Genomic DNA, 23,475 nt, shown 5'->3' with positions numbered 1-23,475 from the left:
AGTTGTATTAGATCTCACCCCTGCTTTTCTGGGACTAGGCAAACAAATGTGAAAAATAAATTATAATGGTATGTGATCGGTGCTGTGATAGGAGTGGTGATTAGATGATATTGGAATACAGAGGAAAGAATGACTAACTCTTTATGTGGTACTTAACAAGGTCTCAAAAGTAGTAATATAAGGGAAATAATAGCTTTTACAATTGTATTTTAAAAAGTTAAGAAATTGCAATATGTGGATAGGACCAGGTTTATTTAAAATTTCAGGTATTCCTGAGTATATACCCTACATATGTTCGCCAAAGAAAACATGTATTAGAAGGTTCATGACTGCATTGTTGTTTGTAATAGCCACAATGTGGAAACTATACAAATGTCCATTAACAGTGGAATATAAATAGCAATAAGAATGAATGATCTACAACTACACATGACAGTGTAGGTTAATCTTGCAATGTTGAAAGGAAAATGCCAGTTACAAAGGAGTTCATACTATGTGATGACATTTATAAAAAGTACCCCAAAACATGAAACTAGGTTATGTTGTTAGAATTGAGGAGGGGTGGGTGGATTAGCGCCTGGAAAGGTTGTAAGGGTGGCTTCTGGGAATGCTGGTAATGTTCTTTTATCTAATTTGGATTTTCTACTGGATGCTGGTCATGTGGATGTGTTTGTAAAGATTCATCGATCTTTACACTTCCATGTGCATTTTTCTGTGTGTATATTATATTTCAGTAAAAATCAGAAAAAGTAATTTAAAAATACAGCAAAAGAGGTTAGGACTGGGTTATTTTAAAATTCCAAATATTCTTCACTTTGACCCAGTTCTTTTCTCCATTTGAAACAAAGTTAAGAGCCGTTACTCCTGATCACTTTAAAAGTGGTAATTCAGTATAAAAATATCCTGGCTAATACGAGACTGTTACTTCTTGAAGAAAATTTTTTTCCAAATATGAAGTAAAATTATTGAGAAATTACATGAATTAGCACCATTACCAGTATTGCTTTTGTTTTTAATATTATTTTCCTGATCTTCACTTATCGCATTCACCATTTTAAGTCAGTCATTTTTCCATGTAACTTAAAGTGGGATTTTCTTTTTCATAGTTTTGTCTGATTAAGTGACAGACTGTCCTAGCACAAAGCAGATCATCGCCTTGATGGTAGGTTGTTTCAGGGCTTGCATTTTTGGTCATTTTAGGTTTGTCTTGACTCTGTTGGCTTTCTCTGTCCTGTTGTCCTTTACTTCTGAAATAAAGGAAGACCCAGTTCCTTGTTTTGGGGTTTGTCATCCAGTAGGTTAAAAATTGAGGAACTCAGGTATCAAGTATTCTTGTATACACTGATTCCCTGGAATCCCGGGGACATTATTGAGTTTTTGTACCTTTGGCCTAAGCTGCATTTGTAGCTTTATCAGTAAGAATCTTCTACATGAGAGAATTTGCCTCCATTCTAGACTTTTACTCAGTGATGATGGTAACACTGTCTTTTTATCTGTAATTATACTTAGCTGGAAAAGAATCTTTATGGATATGATATTTCTGAATTTAATATTACAATTTGTCATTGAAATACTATGAAAATGTCATTATCCTCTGCCCTGTCCCTTTTTTAAAAATGTGGCTGTTGGGGTTAGGAAACAGAAAGGGAATCTGGAAAAAATTTTCTTTCATTATAAATGTTGGCCTGAAGCCCTTGGAAAATGTACAGTGCATTTCTGCCATATATTGTCAACTTTTAAGAATGTTCTTGAAGACTTTTCTTTTGGCTGCTGCCTATTCTATTATGAAAAGTGCTTATGAGTGCTCTGCTGGTATCGTTTTAAAGATCAAGTTGAGCTCTGATTTTATAGGAATTCAGAATGTTTAATAAACACTACAGATAGGGTCGTTTCATAACATAGTAGAGGAATAGCTATGTGTACAGTGATAAGAATGTTTCTCTAGTACAATGAACACTGTCTGGGGCATGGACACACTTATTTATAACTTTGACTCAAATGGTACAACAGCAATTTATGTAACCAAAATGTTTGTACCCCTGTAATATTCTGAAATTTAAAAAAAAGAATGTTTCTCTAGAGCATGTGACATGTTGGTATGTACTTTCTGAAAATAATCTTTTAATTTTCATAAAAGCCTAAATGGGTTCTCTTATCCCCAGTTTTCAAAAGAGAAAAGCTAGACATAGAGAAGTTAAATAATTTGTATAAGGTCACATAGCTGAGTCAGGATTTAGTTATAATCAAATTATAACAATTTGAAGAGAAGATTTACATTTTATGTCTTAGTAAAGAATGTGATTTTTTTGAGCTTCGTGATTATTATTAAACTTATAAAAAAACTGGAATAGCATAGAAAGGGTTAAAAATTCCTAAATTTTAAATGAATTCAAAACTCTACAATTGTGCTTTTCTGTTTTTTTGTTAAATCACTTCATTTCTGCTTCAAATTCCTTCATATACAACAAACAAAAATTGTTTTCTTATTTAATTGAATGAATTGTCTATTGCCAGACTTCGGAGATGAAAAGCTTGAGGAAATAAAATATATATAAAATTACAAAGTAAGTCTAAATAGATGTTGTCAGTTGTTCTTTGCTGAATGTATGTGATGCCAAGCTATTGTTGTGAAATTTCAGTGTCAGACAAAATCATTTTTCTTTACAATATCCAGGTTTGTTTTTATTGAATTTCGATAGTTTTGTCATCACATAGGTGTAGAATTTGTGAAAATACTTTTGAATTTAGCAGATGTGATGCTTTGTTTGTTTTATAATAGTGTAATGGAGAGAGGGCTAAAGAAGACGCAATTACACATTTTGAAAAGCTCTTTGAAATTCTAGAAGAGAGAAAATCATCTGTTTTGAAAGCAATTGATGCCTCTAAGAAACTAAGAATAGACAAATTTCAGACTCAAATGGAGGAGTATCAGGGACTTTTGGAGAACAACGGGCTTGTGGGATATGCTCAAGAAGTGCTTAAGGAGACGGATCAGTCTTGCTTTGTACAGACAGCAAAACAGCTCCACCTCAGGTATTCTCTTAGACTTTTCACTTCAGAATGCCTTTAGCAATGCCCTTACATGCCTCTGTGTATTTCAACTTTAGCTCTGAGTGGTTCATAATGCTGTATTAATGTGAATATGTCTTGCTTCATTCTTAACTTAAATGTTGAGTAGAGTGTAGGTTTTCTTTTGTTAATCATATTGCAGATATTTAGTCTGATTTTCCTTTTTAAAGAATGATTTTTATGTAAAATATATATGTTTGCAGAATACAGAAAGCTACTGAATCTTTGAAGAGCTTTAGACCTGCAGCTCAGACTTCTTTTGAAGACTATGTTGTTAATACATCTAAACAAACTGAGCTCCTTGGAGAATTGTCCTTTTTCTCTAATGGTAAGTCTTACTAAAGGCAAAACCTCATTCTTTTAGTCTGAATTCGCATTGTGTAAAAGAAACACAGATTCCCTTCAGTTTGACATTATAAAGCAGCATTTTAGTGGCCCAGGACCATCACAGCATCCTGAAATCGTATCCCATTTATGATGCTGTAACTATGTTTTTGTGCACAAAAACTATTTTCTATTGGTTTGTGTGTTTTGAAACATTGCATAAATGACATCATGTTGTATGTTTCCTTTTTGTAAACTGCTTTTTAAAAAAATTAAGATAAATATTTGTTAATACATGAAATTCTGGTTTAAAGCTATATGTTAACTGTTTGTAGTATTTCATAAGTAAATAAGTCGTTTCCCTACTGAGAGGCCTTTTTTCTATTTTTTCCCTGTTTAAGCAATGCTATGTCGAACATCTTTGTCAGTGTTTTTTTGTGCATGTGTATGTGAGTTTCTCTAGGGCAGAATCCTAGAAATGGAATCTGCAGGCTGAAACTGACTCTAGGATGTTCAGGTGTTTATGTTGCTCTATTAGTGGCTGCCGTGATAAAGTACCACGGACTGGGTGGCTCAAGCAATAGAGTCTAATTTATTTTCTCACAATACTGGAGACCAGAGGTCCGAGATCAAGGTGTGATAGGGTTGGTTTCTTCTGAGGCCTCTCTCGTTGGGTGGTGGATGGCCCTCTTCTCTCTGTCTTCACAGTCTTCCCTCTGTGTGTGTATGTGTCTTAATCTCCTCTTATAATGACACCAGTCATATTGGATTAGGGTCCATTCTAATGACCTCATTTTAATTTAATTACCTCTTTAAAGACCCTGTCTTTAAATACAGTCACATTCTGAAGTACTTGGGGTTAGGACTTCAACATATGAATTTTGAGGGGATACAATTAGGCCCAAACACTTGCTTATATTGTGTCTTGCTACTTCTCAAGAAAGAGGTCTTCCTTTCCTTTTTTCCTTCTCACCTCATTCATCTCCTTAAGGTTTCTCTTCTAGTAATAGTAATGGTAAGCAATCACAATCCTTACAAAAGATATACTTGTAGTCTAATGCAATATAGGTACAGATTTATGAATTTGCAAATTCAATTAGAGGAGATTTGTCTTGTTAAAGGTAAAAACTCTGAAGGTTTACTGTGAACTCCTTTGTTTCCAAATACATACCTACATCTGATATATACTTATTTAATATGACTGTCATGTTCATTTAGATAGATATTCGTTACTGTTTAAAATGGTGATTCTATTTCATACACTGTACTCTGTTTCCAAAATTTATAGTTGAGTTGTTTTCATATACGTGTTAACATATTTATGAGTCCAAGGTCTTCCCTCCCCTGTGGATCCCAAAAGGGCCTCTGGAAAAGGTGAGGTTGAGGGTGGGTAATCTTGGGTTACAACAATGTCTAGTAGAGACCCACTGGAATGGATAGTGCAAGTAGAATAGTGGTCATTCAGCTTCCACCTGGTGGATATTCCCCCCGTTTTTTCCTACATGTACATTATTTTAGTAACCTGTTTTCAAAGAAAGAACAGAAAAGGATGTGGGGTAGAGCATATTATTCATGTTATTCTGTAACTTGTTCCTTATTTTCAAAAAAATTTGAAAATGTATTTTGTATGACCTTCCAAATCTCATTGTGGCTGCATAACATTCAGTTGTGTAACGCACCCTACCGGCTGCTCGTACATTGCTTATGTTGTAGCTGGGGATGAGGAGGAGGGGGAGACTTCTACTTTACATTTCATGTCCTCCTCTGTGATTTGGCATAAATGTGTGTGTGTGGGGTGTGTGTGTGTAACTTTTATAACTTATTGTTCTTACCATATGATCCGAGCTGTTAAGCCTAGGAATCTGTTCTATGGAAAGAATTATGCATATGCACAAAGATTTAGCTGTGGTATTTTAATAATTGTATTTTTAGTGAAAAATTAGAAACCTATTCCCCAAAATAGGCAGTTAAATGTTGATATACCTATATAGTAGCATACCATTTAGCAGAAAACACTGGTGGGATTATACAAAACGGTTATAGTGGTTATCTTTAGGTTACTTAAATTTTTTATGTGTGTTCTGTTGTGTCTGATTTTCTTACTAAAATATGTATCATGTTTATGCTAAGAAAAATTAACTTGATTTGCAACTCTACAGAGTTGTAATATGAAAGCAAATTATATAATATTCATTGAGAGTTTGTTTGATATACTCACCAAAGTTAGATTTAAAAATATTAAAATAATTGTTTATGGGAGGACATAGATAAAAAATTTCAAGTCCAGGGCTGTTACTCAGTCAGTAGGTGGAAGGCATATGGTTAAAAAATTTGACTTATGGTGTTTCCGAATTAATAATTATAATATCTAAAGCTGTAATCGAGTCAATTTTTGCATCTTATTTTTCATTCTTTTCTCCTTTCAGTTATAAATATATCTTATTTTATACTTATTCTTTTTTCTTATACATAGTATTACAAATTTAGAAAATTGTTGGACAGTATAGAAGTCATTAAGTATTATCAATACATCATTTTCATTGAGGAGAAATACAGGTTTTAAAATATCAATATTTTAACACTGTTTTCTATTTTATAATTTTTTTCAGGCATAGATGTGCCAGAGATCAATGAGGAACAGAGCAAAGTTTATAACAATGCCTTGATAAATTGGTACCATCCAGAAAAGGATAAAGCTGATAGCTATGTTCTTGAATATCGGAAGATTAGTAGAGATGATGAAATGGTGTCATGGAATGAGATAGAAGTGTATGGCACAAGTAAAGTTGTTTCAGAACTTGAAAGCAATTGCAATTATGCTTTCAGAGTGAGAGCCTACAAGGGTTCAATCTGTAGTCCTTGCAGCAGAGAATTGATTCTTCATACTCCTCCGGCTCCAGGTATTGTCAATATTGGAAATTAAAAAAGCGTAGCGTTGGAAGAGACGGTGATAAAGTAAACTAATCAGTGTCTCCATGTAGACCTACATTAAACCAGCTCTTGTTTTAAAAAGATTACAGAAAAGTAGTCCATACCCAGCTAGGATTTAGAAACGAACTAAATACTTGAATTTCACCTTGTAGGCTGAGAACAGGTTTAGATTCTAACTGACATCAGAGAAAAACATGAAAGGAAGACATTTGAGTGAGCAGGGCTGTTATGTTGGGATTAAAATAGTATAAATGCTAACTTTAAAGTTTTGAGCTGGGCATGGTGGCTCAGGCCTGTAATCCTAGCACTCTGGGAGGCTGAGGTGGGATGGCATGCACCTGTAGTCCCAGCTACTTGAGAGGAAGATCACTTGAGCCAAGCAGTTTGAGGTTGCAGTGAGCTATGATGACACCACTATACTCTAGCCCAGGTGACAGAGCGAGACTCTATCTCAAAAAAAAAAAAAAAAGGTTTTGAATAGTATAATTCTATATTTTTTGGTCAGTTATGGAAGTCTCTAAAACATGGGAGGTAGGTTGATACTTTTAAAATTTATTGGTATAATATCCTAAAATATAATTTTGATTTAACCTAGTTCTGATTTGCCTGGATTTTCTATCTAACTTGGTGATTCTCAGCACATGGGGGCGGGAGGCATGCATTAGAACCACATGGATATCTTCCTCTCCCCACACTCAGAGCTCCTCATGCCCAGCCACCCTCCCTCCCCTTCCAAGTTAGAAACCACTGATACTGCATACAGAGTGCCTAAAGATTTTTACAGAATGAGAATGACAAACTACTGACAGGTCAGTATTGATGTTCACTACATCTCCACAAGTAAGGGACATTTAGAAGCAAACTTGTGCTCAGTCTGCTTAGCAGGAAAACATTCTCCCTGTCAGTCACTGCCTCAGAGACACCTTCAATTGGTTTGTAGATCATATTGCTCCCTCCTTATTTTTAATGGCTTATGTACCCATATTTTCTGCACTCTGCCCTTCTTTCCCTTTTTGTTCAGAATAGAACTATCTGTTTTTCGTGCACATTGTGGCCTAAAAACATAATATAAATATGTGATTGGCTAAATTTTTTTTTTAATTTTAATAAAATCCAATAGAGAGCTTTAGGATGAATTTGCAAGTATTAAATAAATATTTTATGCTTAATGCTATTTCCTCTTTCTTTTCTAGTCTCTCTGACTGAAAGTAGACGAAAAAGGAACCTAGATGTGGCTGCTGTTTTCAGTAACATAGTGGAAGGGGAGGGAGAAAAGGAAATGTGAAGGGTTTTCCTTTTTTGTGAGGAGCAATATGAATAGGGTGGCCCTTTAAATTTTTTGTGCAAACTGGGAGACTTGAGATTGAAAAGAAGCACAATAATTATGCCAGAACAGTAGGCATTACCAAGAAGAGTGGTCAATTTATATGTGGGGAATAACTTTAGTTTGTTAGCAGCCATTTTTTTAAATTGTGATGTAATATAGATAAAATTTACCATTTTAACCATTTTTAAGCATGGCATTAAGCTCATTCACAGTATTATTCAATATCTCCACTCTCATCTCCGGAACTTTTTCACCATCCCAAACTGAAACTCTATCTGTATTCTATAAACAATAACTCCCATCTCCCTCCTCTGAGAACTTGGTAACTTCTACTTTCTGTTTCTATGAATTTGCCTATTTTAGGTACTTCATATAGTGGAATAATGCAATATTTGTTCTTTTGTATCTGGCTTATTTCAAGGTTCATCCATGTTATAGCATGTATCAGAATGCCTTTCTTTTTAAATGCTGAATAATATTCCATTGTATGTATATATCACATTTTCTTTATCTATTCATGTTTGGATTGTTTCCCCGTTGGCTAGTAGCCCATGTTATGCACAATGATTTCAGTTGATAGAGATTTATGAGGAGTGACGTTAACTCCATTCTGTAGATGACAAAATTAAAGTTTAGGTCAAACTCTAGTTAAGTGGTTAAAGCAAAGATTCAAACCCAGGTCTCTCTGAACCCAAAGGCTGTGCTTTTCTCTCTTTTCTTTTAACGTTGTACCATGTTTCTGATGTCTGTTGTTTACTATGTTGGTTGATAAGGAAAAGGCCTTATTAAAACAGCTAAAATTTTCCATATTTACAAAATTTGGGATAAATATTTAAGAAAAAATATATTTATGAAAATGTATGACCCCTTATTTTTAAGGATAAAAGATCAGATCTAATAGTATAAAATATCTATGATAGATTTGCTATCTCTATTCTAATTAATTTTCACATACATTTAAAATATTTTCTTCTGCTTTTGAGAGCTCTGAAGATTTTCAGGTATAGAGAATATGCTGGAAATTATTGCTGAGTTTCGGTTTGTCATAGTTGTCTGGTAGTACAATACCTCACTCATCCCATCTCTTTCCAGTAATTTCTGTTTGAAAAATCTATCAGATTTAACCTTAGATTATAGAAATGGTAATAAATAATGTTCAGACTGATTTTAATTTTAAGCTCTATTTAGTTTTCAGTTTCCTCTTTGATGAAAAATGTGGCTATAATAATGAACATCTCTTGCTGAACTTGAAGAGAGACCGGGTAGAGAGTAGAGCTGGATTTAATCTCCTCCTTGCTGCAGAACGTATCCAAGTGGGTTACTATACAAGCTTAGACTACATCATTGGAGATGTTGGAATTACAAAAGGGAAACACTTTTGGGCCTTCCGTGTGGAACCATATTCATACCTGGTAAAAGCAGGCGTTGCTTCTAGCGATAAACTACAAGAATGGCTCCGTTCTCCCCGGGATGCAGTTAGTCCAAGGTAGATTCTTTTCTTGATCTTGATAATTCTTTTAAAAGTAAATATAGTTGTTTAGCAAGGTAAGCCTGAAAATAGACATGGGTTTATTTATTACACTTGGATTATACACTTCTTAGATTCAGGTGTTTTGGCTATGTTTATGTGGTTGATTAAGAAAAGGAGTCAGAGCCAGGCACAGGGTTGCTCGCCTGTGGTCCCAGGTACTCAGGAGGCTGAGGCAGGAGGATCACCCGAGCCTAGGAGTTTGAGGCCCAGCCTATGCAACATAGCAAGACCCTCATCTCTAAAAGAGAAAAGAAAGAGGAAAAAAAAAAAAAGGAAAAGGAGTCAGGTTGTCTTGTAGTCACATACTGAATAATGAGATTTAGCAGTTAATTTTTAATGCCATAAAAATAAGTCTGTTTTGGATACCTCTTGATTGTGATATAGCTTCGCAGTTTAAAAATTTTAAAGTCTTTTACATGTTACCTAATCTATGTGATAAAAATTACCCACATATCTAATACAGTGCCTCTAGTTGCCATACTTCACAATTGATACTAAGTTGTTCTTTTGTATGGGACACAGTTTCTTTAAACTTTCCCATAAGTTCTTTACAAAAGTGGGTCACGGTAGACATGTTTCCACAGCAAAGAATTCCAGTTTCTTAAGAGATTAACTGAGGGAGATTGTACAGGTTAGTTCTTTTAGATGGAGTAAATTGAACTAGCCTAGACAAATAATTCTTGACCTCTTATGTGAACAGATGAGAAATTTACATAACATTGAAAATTTTAATAGAGAAATGGTTAACTAAACATAGCGGCATGTCCACTTGATAGAATATTGGTGTTAATGTTTAAAAAGTTTATAACAGAAATACTGTAATGAAGAAACCTGATTAAAATTGTTGAGGCAGTATGAGCCCAAATATATAAAAAGCAAGCTATACATACTGAAAAAAATGGAACAGGCATCAAAATTTTCTGTGTTTACTGTTTTATAACAGAAGGGTGAAAAAACTTTATAATTGTTTACATCATAGACCTATGTAGAAATCCTAACCAGGAAATAGAATTCTTAGGAGGGTAATGAAACATACTCTTTTCTTTTGCATTATTTTGCATTGCTCATTAATTTTACTTAGACTGGTAAATTCCTTAGATTAGTGCACATAATCTTGTCTTTGTATTTTCCTATACAGTCAACTGTCACTTAGCGACAGGGGTACATTCTGAGAAATGTGTTGTTAGGCGATTTCATTGTGTAAACATCATAGAGTGTACTGACACAAACCCATATGATATAGTCTACTACACACCTAGGCTATATGGTATAGCTTATTGCTCCTGGCTACAAAACTGTGCAGCATATTACTGTACTGAATTCTGTAGGCAGTTGTCACACAATGGTAAGTATTTGTGTATCTAGATGTAGGAAACATACAGTATAAAGGATAAAAAACGGTATATCTGTATAGGGCACTTAGCATGAATCAAGCTTGTAGGACTGGATGTTGCTCTGGGTGAGTCAGTGAGCGTGTGGTGATTGAATGTGAACATTGGACGTTACTGTACATGTACACTAGCGTAGACTCTATAAACACTGTATATTTAGGCTATACTAAATTTATGCAAAAATATTTTTTCTTCAGTAAATCAACCTTAGCTTATCATAACTTTAAAAATTTTTTTTTAAACATTTGACTCTTCTGTAATAACACTTAGCTTAAAACTCATATTGCACAGCTGTTCAAAAATATTTTCTTTACAGCCTTAATTGTAAGCTTTTTTCTATTTTTAAAATTTAAATTTTTTTTTTTTGTTTACTTTTTAAACTTTTTAAAAACCAAGACAAACACACACTGTAGCCTAGGCCTGCATAGGGGCAGGATCATCAGTATCACTGTCTTCCACCTCCATGTCTTGTCCCACTGGGAGGTCTTCATGGGGCAGTAAACACAAGGAGCTGTCGTCTCCTATGGTAAAATGTCTTTTTCTGGAATAACTCTTGAAGGACCTGCCTGAGACTGTTTTACAGTTAACTTTTTTTTAATAAGTAGAAGGAGTACACTCTAAAATAATGATAAAAAGCATAGTATAGTAAATACGTAAACCAGTGTCAGTTGTTTATTATCATAATCAAATATTAGGTACTGTACATAATTGTATGTGTAACACAGTAGATTTGTTTATACCAGCATCACCACAAACATGAATAATGCATTGCATTACAGCATAACAATGGCTAGGACATCACCAGGTGATAGGAGTTTTTCGGCTCCATTATAATTCTATGGTAACACTGTTGCATATGTGGCCTGCCATTGACTGGAATGTCATTAAGGGGCCCATGACTGTATATAATTTTGTGCTGTAAATGTCTAATCTTTGACCAGTTACTTCCCTCTCTTTTTGGTAGGCCAAAGTTATTAATAATGACTTTTAGATTCTAACTTTTATTTAGGTAAAAGTGATGTTTTATGACAGAATTTGGGGCTGAGTCTGTGGTATAAATCTAAATGGCAATGTGTTGTCTTTGTTTTTTATTTCATTGTAATAAAAAGCTTTTGATATAACATTTATTTTAACTTTAAATCAATGTATATTATCTTGTGAAAATGTTTTGAAGATACTTGAAGCCCTATAGATAAAGTACAGATACTTTGTTTTTGTGTGTTACGTTTTAGGTACGAGCAAGACAGTGGCCATGACAGCGGAAGTGAGGATACCTGTTTTGATTCTTCACAGCCCTTTACATTAGTTACCATAGGCATGAAGAAATTTTTTATACCCAAGTCACCTACTTCCTCTAATGAACCTGAAAATAGAGTTCTTCCCATGCCCACAAGTATAGGGATTTTCCTTGACTATGATAAAGGCAAAGTGAGTTTCTATGACATGGATCACATGAAATGCCTGTATGAGCGCCAGGTGGACTGCTCACATACGATGTACCCAGCATTCGCATTAATGGGCAGTGGAGGAATTCAACTTGAAGAACCCATCACAGCAAAATATCTGGAATACGAAGAGGACAAATAGTTTAAACAGCTGATGTGACTTAGGATGGAAAATTATGAGCAAAACAATGCCTTAGTGTTAACCTTCATAATTAATTATATGTCACTAAATACTCTGTCACCACGCTCGTCATTGTGTATGATTCTTCTTAAAACACAGAAAACCCAAACAGCCTTGTCTCTTCCACGTCGTCGTTCTGCCTTTTACAAATAAGGGGAGTGAAGACGTTCTTTTCTAGTTAATACTGAAATGATTAACTTTGCAACTGGATTGTCTTTCTCTTTATGCACAGGAAATCTAATTTATTTATGTCAGCTGGTGTTGTTGATAATTACATTCCTTTTTCTTCTGGGCAGGGTTGGGATACGAAGTATTTATTATGCTTCTTTTATGTTTGCTTTTTCATTTTTATATCATGTTTATGTCCTAAGGGAAGATATTTTTTAAATGCCTTATGGCTAGAAATTAGTACTAAGCAGTGTGTCTTGCATTTGTTTTTAATAGGAAAACAAAGTTCTAGATAGGTAAAAAGAAAAAGGCCATAAAAATGGTAGTATATTTAAGTGGAAAATTATGTATTTTAAAATGTAGTTATTAAAAGTATATTGCCTGGGAAATGAATACTGTTTTTTTTTTTTTTTCCAAGACCACAAACTGTATTATTAAGGACATTTTTAGGAGTTCCCTTAGCTGTAACACCATTAACCAGAATGGTTAATGGTTTCTTGCAAGAAACATGGTTTTGTTTGTATGGTTACGGTTTCTTTCAGGAAACACAAGTTTTTGCCTAACATATGAAACTTCAGTATATATAATTTTTTTTTCAGAAAAATTTATCTTCAGTTTTTCTTACTCTATGAAAATATTTGTGCTTATTTTAAAAATTATTTTTAGAAATATTAGTGAAGAGGGACTGATACTGAAATCATATTTGTTCTTTTGCCCTCTTATGTCTTGTGATTTTCATTTTTTGGCACAAATATTACATATCAGATTTTTCTGGTTTATGTTTACATGTTTGAAAAATCCATGATATATTTTTAGTAGCATTAAATATATTATAAAATATTTTATAATATATTTTTAGTTTATTTATTGTTCAGTTGTAGGGCATGTTCTATGGTTCATTGGTAGTAAGCATTTGTAATATAAGCAAGTAAAACTATAAATTATTTAGGAATAATAAAGATAATTATGTACCCTTTTAAAAGTTGAAATTTCTTTTAATTTGAAGAATTTCATTTTATCTAAATTGTATGTTTTATCTTTGAAAGCTGTTCTTTTAGGTAGGTGGTTTTTATTTAAACTGCTTATTTCTTTGAAGTTAAAATGTTCAGAAGCTATACTGTTATGCATTTTAGCAGTAATAATTTATAGAGTGCTTTTGACATGTTTTAACAGAATGAAACTCTTGGCCTGGTGGTTTTTTTTTTTTAATGGAAATCCACTATTCAGGCTGGTAGCAGTAAATTAGCTTCCTCCCCCTAACCCAAGTAGAAAATAACAGGGAGAAGTTCCATGTTTAGTTGTCTTTGTTACTTTCCCATCTACAAGTAGCACTTTATGACAGAGGCTAAACGGTTATGTGGATCGTTGTGCAATAACGCTGCTAAAGGGACATGTGCGGTTAAGTATGATGCTCTCCAGCCTGTGAAAGCACATATCATGTAGACGTTTTTAAATATAAAACTTTAACAGGAATAGGAAAGGTGTTTCAAACATTGTACAGTTGTATATAAATTGTTCAACTGAATTTCTTTCATTTTTAATAAAAATTAAAAAAGAATCTGATGTAATTATTCAAATCTGTATTCCAGGACTTTTTGGTATATGTATATGGAAAATTGAAACAAATTATGAAAAGATGTTTAGCTGCACATATTAGAACTAAAGTTTTATATTAAATTATTTTGGACATTTATTTATTAGCTTTAATTCCTATGAAAGTGATTCTTAGAAAAAGCTTGACATGAAGCTAATTTATTTCAATTGTTTGGTCAGTTTGTCTCAGATGAGTGTGGGCCTTTAGCTCACATTCATACTCTTGGGTTATGGGGCTCTGATAGTTGTCAGTTGTGGATCACAGTGAATTGTTACTAATGCTTCATGGGTCTTAAATTTTTTTTTTAATTAATAAGAGTAGATTCAAGTCTATTCCTGTGATACTGAATAGTAACTTAATTCTCATATTTACAGTTGCTTTCTTGAAGGTAGTAGGAGTCAGAACTATCTCCTTTGGGGAATTGAACACAATCTGGGCCTGTTAAATCTTCCCGTAGCCCATAATCTGAGTAGGCCCTGGAAGTGTGTCCCCTGGTCCACTGTGGGAATAAAATCAATCATATTGCTCAGAAAAGCATTGAGAACTGATACTATAGGCAAGAGTACTTTTAAGAAATTATGTTCTACCAGATAGATTTTTACTCATTTTAAAGGAGTTTTATCTGCTTGTTTACTGGAATATCCTGAGAATTGAAGTTTTTCTTGGGATTCTTTTGCTTTAAAAAATGTGAATTTAGGTTTTTTAATTTTGATTTGGAACTATTTCATTCCAAAAGTTTTTAACTCCTGCTATCTATGAGACATTTTGCTGTGTACTGGGTATAAAGTGAATAAGACAGCCTAGCTAGGTTCCTGCTTTCATGGAGTTTAACTTCTAGCAAGCAGAGATGAGGAGATGATAAAAACAGGGAAGGGGCTAGAGAGTGCTTGAGATGGGAGCTAGCATTAGATTTGGTGGCCAGGGAAGTCCCTCTAAGGAGGGTAATGTGAGTTTGACACCTGGTTGCTGAAGAGCTGGCCATGCAAAGACCTAAGTGAAGGGCATTTCAGGTAGAGGGGATAAGCAATACTTGGGATGGTGAATTGTTCAGCTTTTTAGCAGGAAATAGAATTTACCCCAGATGGTTCAAGTGAAAAGTTCATGAAAAGTATTGCTTAGAAATATGGGCAGCAGTAAAGAAAGCAACAGGCAGTGGTGAGGCACTTGAAAGACTAACAACAATCTGAAGCCATTAATGCCTCTAGAGCAAAAAGGACAAGAGGAGGAAATAGCGTTACTTAGATCTCAGTGAGAGGTAGAACTTCAAGGAAGGAGCTGAGGTTGCCATGGGAAGCAGCTATGTGGGAGATGTGGTGCCATCCTCCATTTGTCTGCGGGTGCTGTTTATTGACCAGACCCGGCGGGAAGCCTGCCAGGTAGGGCTCTCTAGAGATGCAGACAGCAGGGGTCTTCTTCCTGGGGCAGAAAAGGGAAAGAATAGAGCCAAGGGGGTGGTGTAAATGGGAAATAACTGGCACAGGTAGGAAGGAATTTAGTGTATTTGAGGGGAAAAAAGGAGGCTGTTGGTTTATGGTGCTGACTGCTCAAATAAGGATTTTCATAATGTTATGCCATGTTAGAACACATTCACATAAAGGGGTCTGCTTCGAAGACTTAGAAAGCTATGCGGCCGGGCGCGGTGGCTCACGCCTGTAATCCTAGCTCTGGGAGGCCGAGGCGGGTGGATCGCTCGAGGTCAGGAGTTCGAGACCAGCCTGAGCAAGAGTGAGACCCTGTCTCTACTAAAAATAGAAAGAAATTATCTGGCCAACTAAAAATATATATACAAAAAAAATTAGCCGGGCATGGTGGCTCATGCCTGTAGTCCCAGCTACTCCGGAGGCTGAGGCAGTAGGATCGCTTAAGCCCAGGAGTCTGAGGTTGCTGTGAGCTAGGCTGATGCCACGGCACTCACTCTAGCCCGGGCAACAAAGTGAGACTCTGTCTCAAAAAAAAAAAAAAAAAAAGAAAGCTATGCAACCTTTTCATTTCAAGTTTCGGGTATTTCTGTCCCAGTTGGCCGTTCCATGCTGAGATCATCTGTGAGACTATTGTAGTTGCTTCTTCTCTGAGTTTACATCTCTTACCTGAAATCTTTTTGGATTAGAGAAAAATAATTGTGTTATGATTAAAAAAGAGGGTCTTTAAAGTTCTGGCTAGACTTTTGCCTGCATGTATAAGTAAGATTGTAGGATATTGTCAATTTCAATATCAAGTGAAAATAAATTGAAATGTGCCCTACATGAATTACAGATTACAGTCTGGTTGGATAATTTAAAAATATTTTTAAATAAAATTCTTTTTTTCCTATCTTTTTAAAACCGGAACTCAATGGGTAGTTTATTTTTTAAATGCCACCACTGCTTGCTTTTGGAAGACCTTAAAAAGTTTCTTGAAGTTTATGTTGGCATGTGGTTCAAATGCAGTCTGAGTCTATGCTGATTGGCCAGATTATTTGACAGTTTATGCTTTCATTTTCTTCTTAATCTCCGAACTCTTGATCACCTAAGACAAGTCTTCTAAGTGCAAATCTAATATCATTTGGAATAGTATACCTGTCTTGTGATCTTAAGACAATTGGAACAACATGTTTTTTTTTGTTTCTTTCCTATATAGGTTGATAAGCACTATTAGCTGCTATAAAAATATTTTATAATCTTTTCAAAGTAATGTGTACATATCTGTATATCTCCAAAATAATAAGTGCAAGAGTTTTTAAGTCAAATAATGATAAAAGACTCAAAAAGAACCAGACTTCCAATCCTCCACCTCCACCCCCATCCAGCTCCTCAGAGTCAGGGACATTAACTCTTGTTTCTTCTTTATTTCTATATTAATGTTATTCATTTTCTACTAGGTGTTATTTATCAACATCATGGAATTTTAAATGAGGATTTTAATATCTAAATATTTCATGTCACCCAAGTAGATATATTATGACTACATTTCTTGCACAACCTTTTTTTCCCCCTTGGGGTTAATAATTGACTATTTAGTTTTCTTTGAATCTCTAAGCTGTTTTACACACTCCAAAAGCTCTGGAAAATGTTTCTAATAACGCAATTCCCACAGAGTCAAACATGTTTTTATGAGGGGACCTTAAAAAATTTCATGGAAAGATGGAATTAAAAGATAAAAAACAAACAAAAAATAAACTTTATTTCTCAACCTTAGCCCCATCAAGTTCAAGAAAATTTTGTAAACGATGTTAATTTAGTCCATCCCTAAAGAACTGAGGGTCCTGGAAATTTAACTGTGTCAATTCTGTCTTTTTTATATTATTGACTGAAGAAAAGTGGGTGCTCCTTAAAGATTTTTTAAGATTAAGAAACAAAAAGAAGGCAGAGGAGCCAAATCAGGACTGTAAAATGAATGTGTAATGATTCCCCATTGAAACTCTTGTGAAATTGATCTTATTTGATGGGAGGAATGAGCAGGAGCATTGTGGTGGAGAATGACTCTTTGGTGAAGCTTTCTTGGGCATTTTTCTGCTAAAGCTTTGGCTAACTTTCTCAAAACACTCTCATGATAAGAAGTGTTATCATTCTTTGGCCTCCAGAATGTCAACAAGCAAAGTGCCTTGAACATCTCAAAAAGCTTTTCCAATGACCTTTGCTCTTGACTGGTCCACTTTTACTTTGACTGGACCATTTCCACCTCTTGGTAACTATTGCTTTTATTGTTCTTTGTCTTCAGGACTGTACTGGTAAAATCATGTTTCATCTCCTGTTACAATTCTTTAAAAAAATTCTTCAGGATCTTGACCCAGTTGTTTAAAATTTCCATTGAAAGCTCTTGTGTACAGTTGATTTGGGTGCAATGGTTTTGGCACCCAAGTGGAAAGTTTGCACAACTTCAGTTTTTCAGTCAGGATTGTGTAAGCTGAACCAGTTGAGATGTCTATGGTGTTGGCTATTGTTTCTGCTGTTAATCATCAGTCCTCTCCAATTAGGGCACAAACAAGATGAATTTTTTTCCTCACAAATTGATGTGGATGGTCTTCAGCTGCAGGCTTTATCTTTAACATTGTCTTGTCCCTTCTGAAAACAAGTTATCCATTTGTAAACTGCTGATTTCTTTGAGGCATTGTCCCTGTAAGCTTTTCATAAAGTATCAATGATTTCACTATTCTTCCATCCAGACTTCATGATACACTTGATGTTTGTTCTTGCTGCAGTTTCAGCAGAATTCATGTTGCTCTGATAGGGGCTCTTTTCAAACTGATGCCTTGTCCTTTTTAGTGACTCAAACTAGTTCTTGTTCAGACATGTTATAACAAGTTAGTATATGTTTATCTTGGTGCAAAAATTTTTGAACTCCATTAATAGTTTTTTCATAATATGCATTTTCCATGAACTTTCTGAAGATTTCTCATATTTGTTTTTTCTGGGAAGTCTCTCCTCCTCCTACTTCAGTATGGACTGGTTGGTCCTGGCCCTGCTACATAGCTCTTGGTTCTTCCCTTTGCCTTCATCCTAGGAATAATCTTTCCCTCTCTTCTAAATTTAATCCCATTTCCTGGATTCCATGTCTTTTAGTTGGCTTATATCCTCATTTTAGTAGAGCTTATTTTCTAGTGAATGTCTTGAGAGAAGGTTTAGGGAAGGTAGAGTTTTTGAAATTTTACATGTTCTAAAATTTCTTTGCTCTAACCTCCCATTTAACACTTCAAAATTGTTTTCCTATTTTTCAAGGCATTATTCTATACCTACCAGCAGCCTGTCTTGTTAGTGAAGGCTGATGCCATTTTAATTCTTGATTCTTTGGATGTGACCTGTTTTTCTTTTCTGGAGGCTTTTACATTCTATTTTTATCTCCGGTGTTTTGAGATTTTATAATATTTCTTAGTGTGGGTTATTTTTCCCCATTCCATATTTTGAGCATTTGGTCATTTTCTTCAGTTCTGCAAAGTTTTCTTGTATTATTTCTTTGGTGATTTCTACCCACACTTTGGAACTCTTATACTAGTCAATATTAGACTGCTTCATGGTCTTTTCCATTTTGATAGCATGCTGTTCTTGTTTCATTGATGCAGTATGTTTTTTCTTTTTTGTTGAAAAGGTTAGGAGATTTATTATTTTGAGGGGTGAGGTGAGGGACAAGCATAAGCATTTAAAGAAATCTGATGCAGTATTTTTCCTTTCCACTTTTAGACTTTAAATTATTGTTTCTTTGAAATTTTTTTTTTTTGGCTCCCTGCATTTAAGCATTCCCATATTACTTTAAGTTTTCCTTTGTTTTGTTTCTGCCGTTGATTTTAGGAGATTTTCTCAACTGGTTTGGGCTTTTTATTTTATTCTTTTTATTTCAAAATATTAAGTGGGTACAGATGTTTTGGCGTTTTTTATTTTTCTATTTATTTTATTTTACTTTTTATTATTTTTTTTTATATTCACCACAGAGGATGAACAGACCCCTCTGTGGTAACAAGAGGGCCGATGTTTTTGATACATGGCTTGAGTCAGGGCTGTAAATGTGCCCATCACTTAAATAGTGTTCGTTGTATCTGTTATGGGCTTTTTATTTTAAATACTTTTTTTTTTAAGAGCAGTTTTAAGTTCACAGCAAAATTGAGCAGCAGGTACAGAGATTTCTCATATACCCCCTGGCTAAGCACATGGATAGCTTCCTCCATTATCAACATCCTCCACCAAAGTGGTACATTTGTCACAATTAATGAACCAGTATGGACACATCATTGTCACCCAGAGACCATATTTTACACTAGGGTTCACTCTTGATGTCGTTCATTCTATGGGTTTGGACAAATGCATAATGATATACATCCACAATAGAGTAGTTTCGCTGCTCTAAAAATCCTCTGCGCTTTCTCTATTTATCCTCCCTCTCCCCAACCCCTGGCAGCCACTTATCTTTTTACCATCTCCATATGTTAGGCATATAGTTAGGATCTCCGGCTCTTCTTGGGACAAGGGTTCCCTATCTTGGTGGTATTTTGAGCAATTGCTCCACCTGGGAAGAAGGATAAGGGTGGGCACTCCATTCTGGTGCTGCTCCACCCTGAAGCCTATTCTGAGCAACTACTACAGCTGGGGAAGGAGGGAACACGTTATCAATCTAGGAATTCCCCAGCACAAGCATAATAGATTTAGAAAGTGACCTAGAGCAACCTGAGGGTAATTAATATGCTATTACCCTGAATAGGTGGGCTTTCTTAGAAGGAGTTTGTATACGCAGATGAAATTTTGAGGACACCTGTTGATCATGTGATAACCTCCTACACCTCCCAAGAGCCCTTCTCTTGTCAGTGAGTGAGTGAGTCGGTCTGTTTCTCCACTCACAGAGATAGACCCATTTTATTCTACAATAAAGAGCTGCTCTTGTGAAACTGCTCCCTGCCTGAGATTACTCTGTCCTGTTGGCCCTGCTGATGATTTTTCCAAGAAAGGAGTCAGAGTACTGGGATGATAGTCTGAACTTGAGACTTTGGTGTGTCCGGTCATTCTTCAGCCAACAGTGCACCAAGAACTGAGGGCAGACTGCCACCCTGACATCTTTGGTGCCATAACCCGGGACCCTGACACATACAGTATAGCCTTTTCAGACTGGGTCCTTTCATTTGGTGATATTCATTTAAGGTTGGTTCTTCACTGTCTTTTGTGGCTTGTTAGCTCATTTCTTTTTAGCACTGAACGATATTCCATTGTCTGGGCATACCAGTTTATCCATTCTCCTATTGAAAGACATCTTGGTTACTTTCAAATTTGGACAATTACAAATAAAGCTGCTGTAAACATCCATATGCAAGTTTTTGTGTGGACATAAGTTTTCAAGTCCTATGGGTAACTACAGTAACAAGGAGCTTGATTACTGGATTGTATGGTAAGAGTGTGTTTAGTTTTTGCCAAATTGCCTTCCAAAATGACAGTACCATTTTGCATTCCCCCTTTTATGCTTTTTGTTTGTTTGCCTTCTATTTCTACTAGAGATTGAAGCACTAAGTCTGATCAGTAGCTTTGTGTGTAAGTAGGGCTTATTGACAGTTGGATTTCACTAGGGCATAATCAAGTGATAAAGTGACTTTTGTTGGATCCTCCCCACAAGTCAGTATTGTAGGTCTTTTCTCTGGGGATATTCATTTTCTCTGAAAGAAAATCCTTAGTCTTCTGTCTGGGTAGTGGTCCTCAGGAACTGGACTAGGGACTAGGCTGGGGTTGCTCCATTTGGTAAATAGACTCTCATTTTCCTAACCTCCCCTATGTACTTAGTGTTCCTGAGTGAGGAACTTTTCCCATTTTCTTCAGAAACTCTACCTCCTATCTTCTTTGGAAGTTATGCATGTTGGTAGTAGTGAGTCAAGGGGTGGGAAAAGGTGGGAGAGGGAGTAATCACCCGATAATGTAGGGTGGAGCTGGGAGAGTGGACGAGGGGGTTGACTGCTCTGTATCAGTCTCTGTTGGCTCTACTTTCAGAACATATCCAGAACCTAACTTCTCCCACCTCCACTGTCATCACTAACATTCTATCCTGCTCACTGTAATAGCTTCCTAACAGGTCTCCTTTCTTCAGCCTTGTATTAGTTGGACAGCTAAGTTCTGCTGTTAACAGACCCTGAAACTTCTGGACTTAAACAAAATTTGTTTCTTGCTCTCACAAAATCTATTGGAGAGCAGTGAAGGCTCTCCTCCACTGATGATGCAGGCATCCAGGCTCCCTGCATTTTGTGACAGCACCTCGGCACATGGTTTCTAAAGTTGCTACAGCAGAAAAAAAGCATGGAGGAGTCCCAACGGCTATCAATGCCTCAGCATGTCATTTCTATTCATGCTTTTTTGTCTAGAACTAATCACATGATGCTAACTCACAGGCATGGGAGTGTTACCTTGTGAGGACCCAGGAAGAAGAGAACCAGATATGGCGGAGCAATGACAATTTCTACCTCAAGCTCGCTGTGAATTTGTATTTTCAGGTTAAAAACCAGTGATCTTTCTAAAAATACATAAGTCATTTCATGTCATTCCTGCTACTCCAGATACCCATATAATCCCTCACCACCTTTATCTTTTTTATATGTCACTTCCTCGATGAGAACAGTCTAGCTACTGTATTTAAATTACACCTCCCTGTCCCTATCATACTTCCCATTTCCTACTTTGTTTTTCATAGGACTTCAAATTTCACGTTTGTCTGCATCCTCTAAAACGTAAGCTCCACAAGGGCAAGATTTTAACCCAGCTTTTATCACTCTTGAATCCCAGAATCTTGATTCTCTCTTGGTTTTCAGCCTGTGGCTCACCTCTACCTTTGTGCTACATGGGTTCCCGCAGCTTCTGAGCCTGTCTGAGGATCCATGTGTGTAAATTGGTTTGCTTCTCACAGGTTTCTCCCTCTGCAAGCTTTCAGATGTGCCATTCCCCTGTCTACTCTTTTCTTTATTGTTTACAGTTACACATGTCTCTTGTTTGCATTGTAGTTGAAGTTTACTTTCAGTTTCTTGTTCATTTTTGTTTTGGGGTGCTTTTCGAGAGGAAGAAGGAGGTAGATAGGATTTTGCCATCTTGAAACTGAAAAAAAGTATTTCTGGAATGATTTTAGCTAGAAGTTATGACATCTAATATTTATTGGATCCATAATAATTAGTATTTTTTCTAGATCTTTATTTTATAACACCCTAGGAAATAGCTCCTTGACTCTTAAAAAACAATAACAAGGTTTTGTTGTTTTTAATGATGGAACTATAGTATAAGGTGTAGATGTTCCTTATTTGTGGCAGAGTATTTTCTTGGAAAATCACTTATAAATTGTACTTTTATTGTATTTGAGTGGATTCATCATTTGATAAAATCTGAGAGTTTTAAGGTGCCATATAACAACTTAATTTGTTTTCCTTATTTTGATTCCTTTTTTTTACACAAACTTCAAAGGTGTAATTTACATACAGTAATATGCATTCAGTTAAGTGTAGTTTGAGATTGGGTACATACACCTGTGTCATCACCATCGTATTCAACTCATAGACTATATCCATCACCCCAAAGTGTTCCCTCATGACACCCCTTCCAGTCGACACCTCCCCCCATTTGGATTCTTTTTACCTTAGATGGTCTCTCCATTTTTAAAGCAAAGCACATTTGTACTATACGTAAACATTTGTAGTTCGGAAATTATTTTCCTAGTAAAATTTCTTAGGTTACCAGTTCTGCCCACCCATAGCTTTGATGTGCCAGCGTTTAAATTCTTTCTTGCAGTAAACCTAACATGCCTTAAAGTTGTTGGGTGACAGGGAATTCTAAAAACATTCTTAAGTTGTAAAGGTTAGTACATTGTAGTATGTGTCTGGAAGATTGATCTTAGCAGCTTACTGGTTTTGGGAAAGGGAAAGAACTCCATGAGCAAATAAGTTTGGATGATATTCAACTAAGTAAAGTTAGGTATTTCTTTTATTAATATTTTTAACTGCAGGAATTCTCACAGCATTTATTGCCTATTTGACTTTGACTCTAACAGAATATTCTGTGGAACACACTGTGAAAATAGTAGTAACGGTTAGTAG

The 23,475-nt window shown here is 35.5% G+C and overlaps 1 protein-coding gene across 2 annotated transcripts in view; it reads left to right on the top strand.

The window, feature by feature from the left end:
• The window catches only part of TRIM36 (tripartite motif containing 36), a 40,429-nt gene extending 28,116 nt beyond the window's left edge, over positions 1–12,313 (top strand). For both annotated transcript variants that reach the window (XM_045565760.1, XM_045565759.1), the window contains exons 6-10: positions 2,780–3,033; positions 3,273–3,397; positions 6,003–6,293; positions 8,840–9,137; positions 11,806–12,313. In XM_045565760.1, coding sequence (XP_045421716.1) covers positions 2,780–3,033; positions 3,273–3,397; positions 6,003–6,293; positions 8,840–9,137; positions 11,806–12,160 — 1,323 coding nt within the window. In that variant the 3' untranslated portion in view covers positions 12,161–12,313. The remainder of the gene's footprint in view (positions 1–2,779; positions 3,034–3,272; positions 3,398–6,002; positions 6,294–8,839; positions 9,138–11,805) is intronic.
• Positions 12,314–23,475: the final 11,162 nt, after the last annotated feature.

Source organism: Lemur catta, chromosome 12 (genome assembly GCF_020740605.2).
Source record: "Lemur catta isolate mLemCat1 chromosome 12, mLemCat1.pri, whole genome shotgun sequence".
In the NCBI taxonomy this organism is placed as follows: Eukaryota; Metazoa; Chordata; class Mammalia; order Primates; family Lemuridae; genus Lemur; species Lemur catta.
This window is presented reverse-complemented; position numbering and strand designations above follow the sequence as displayed.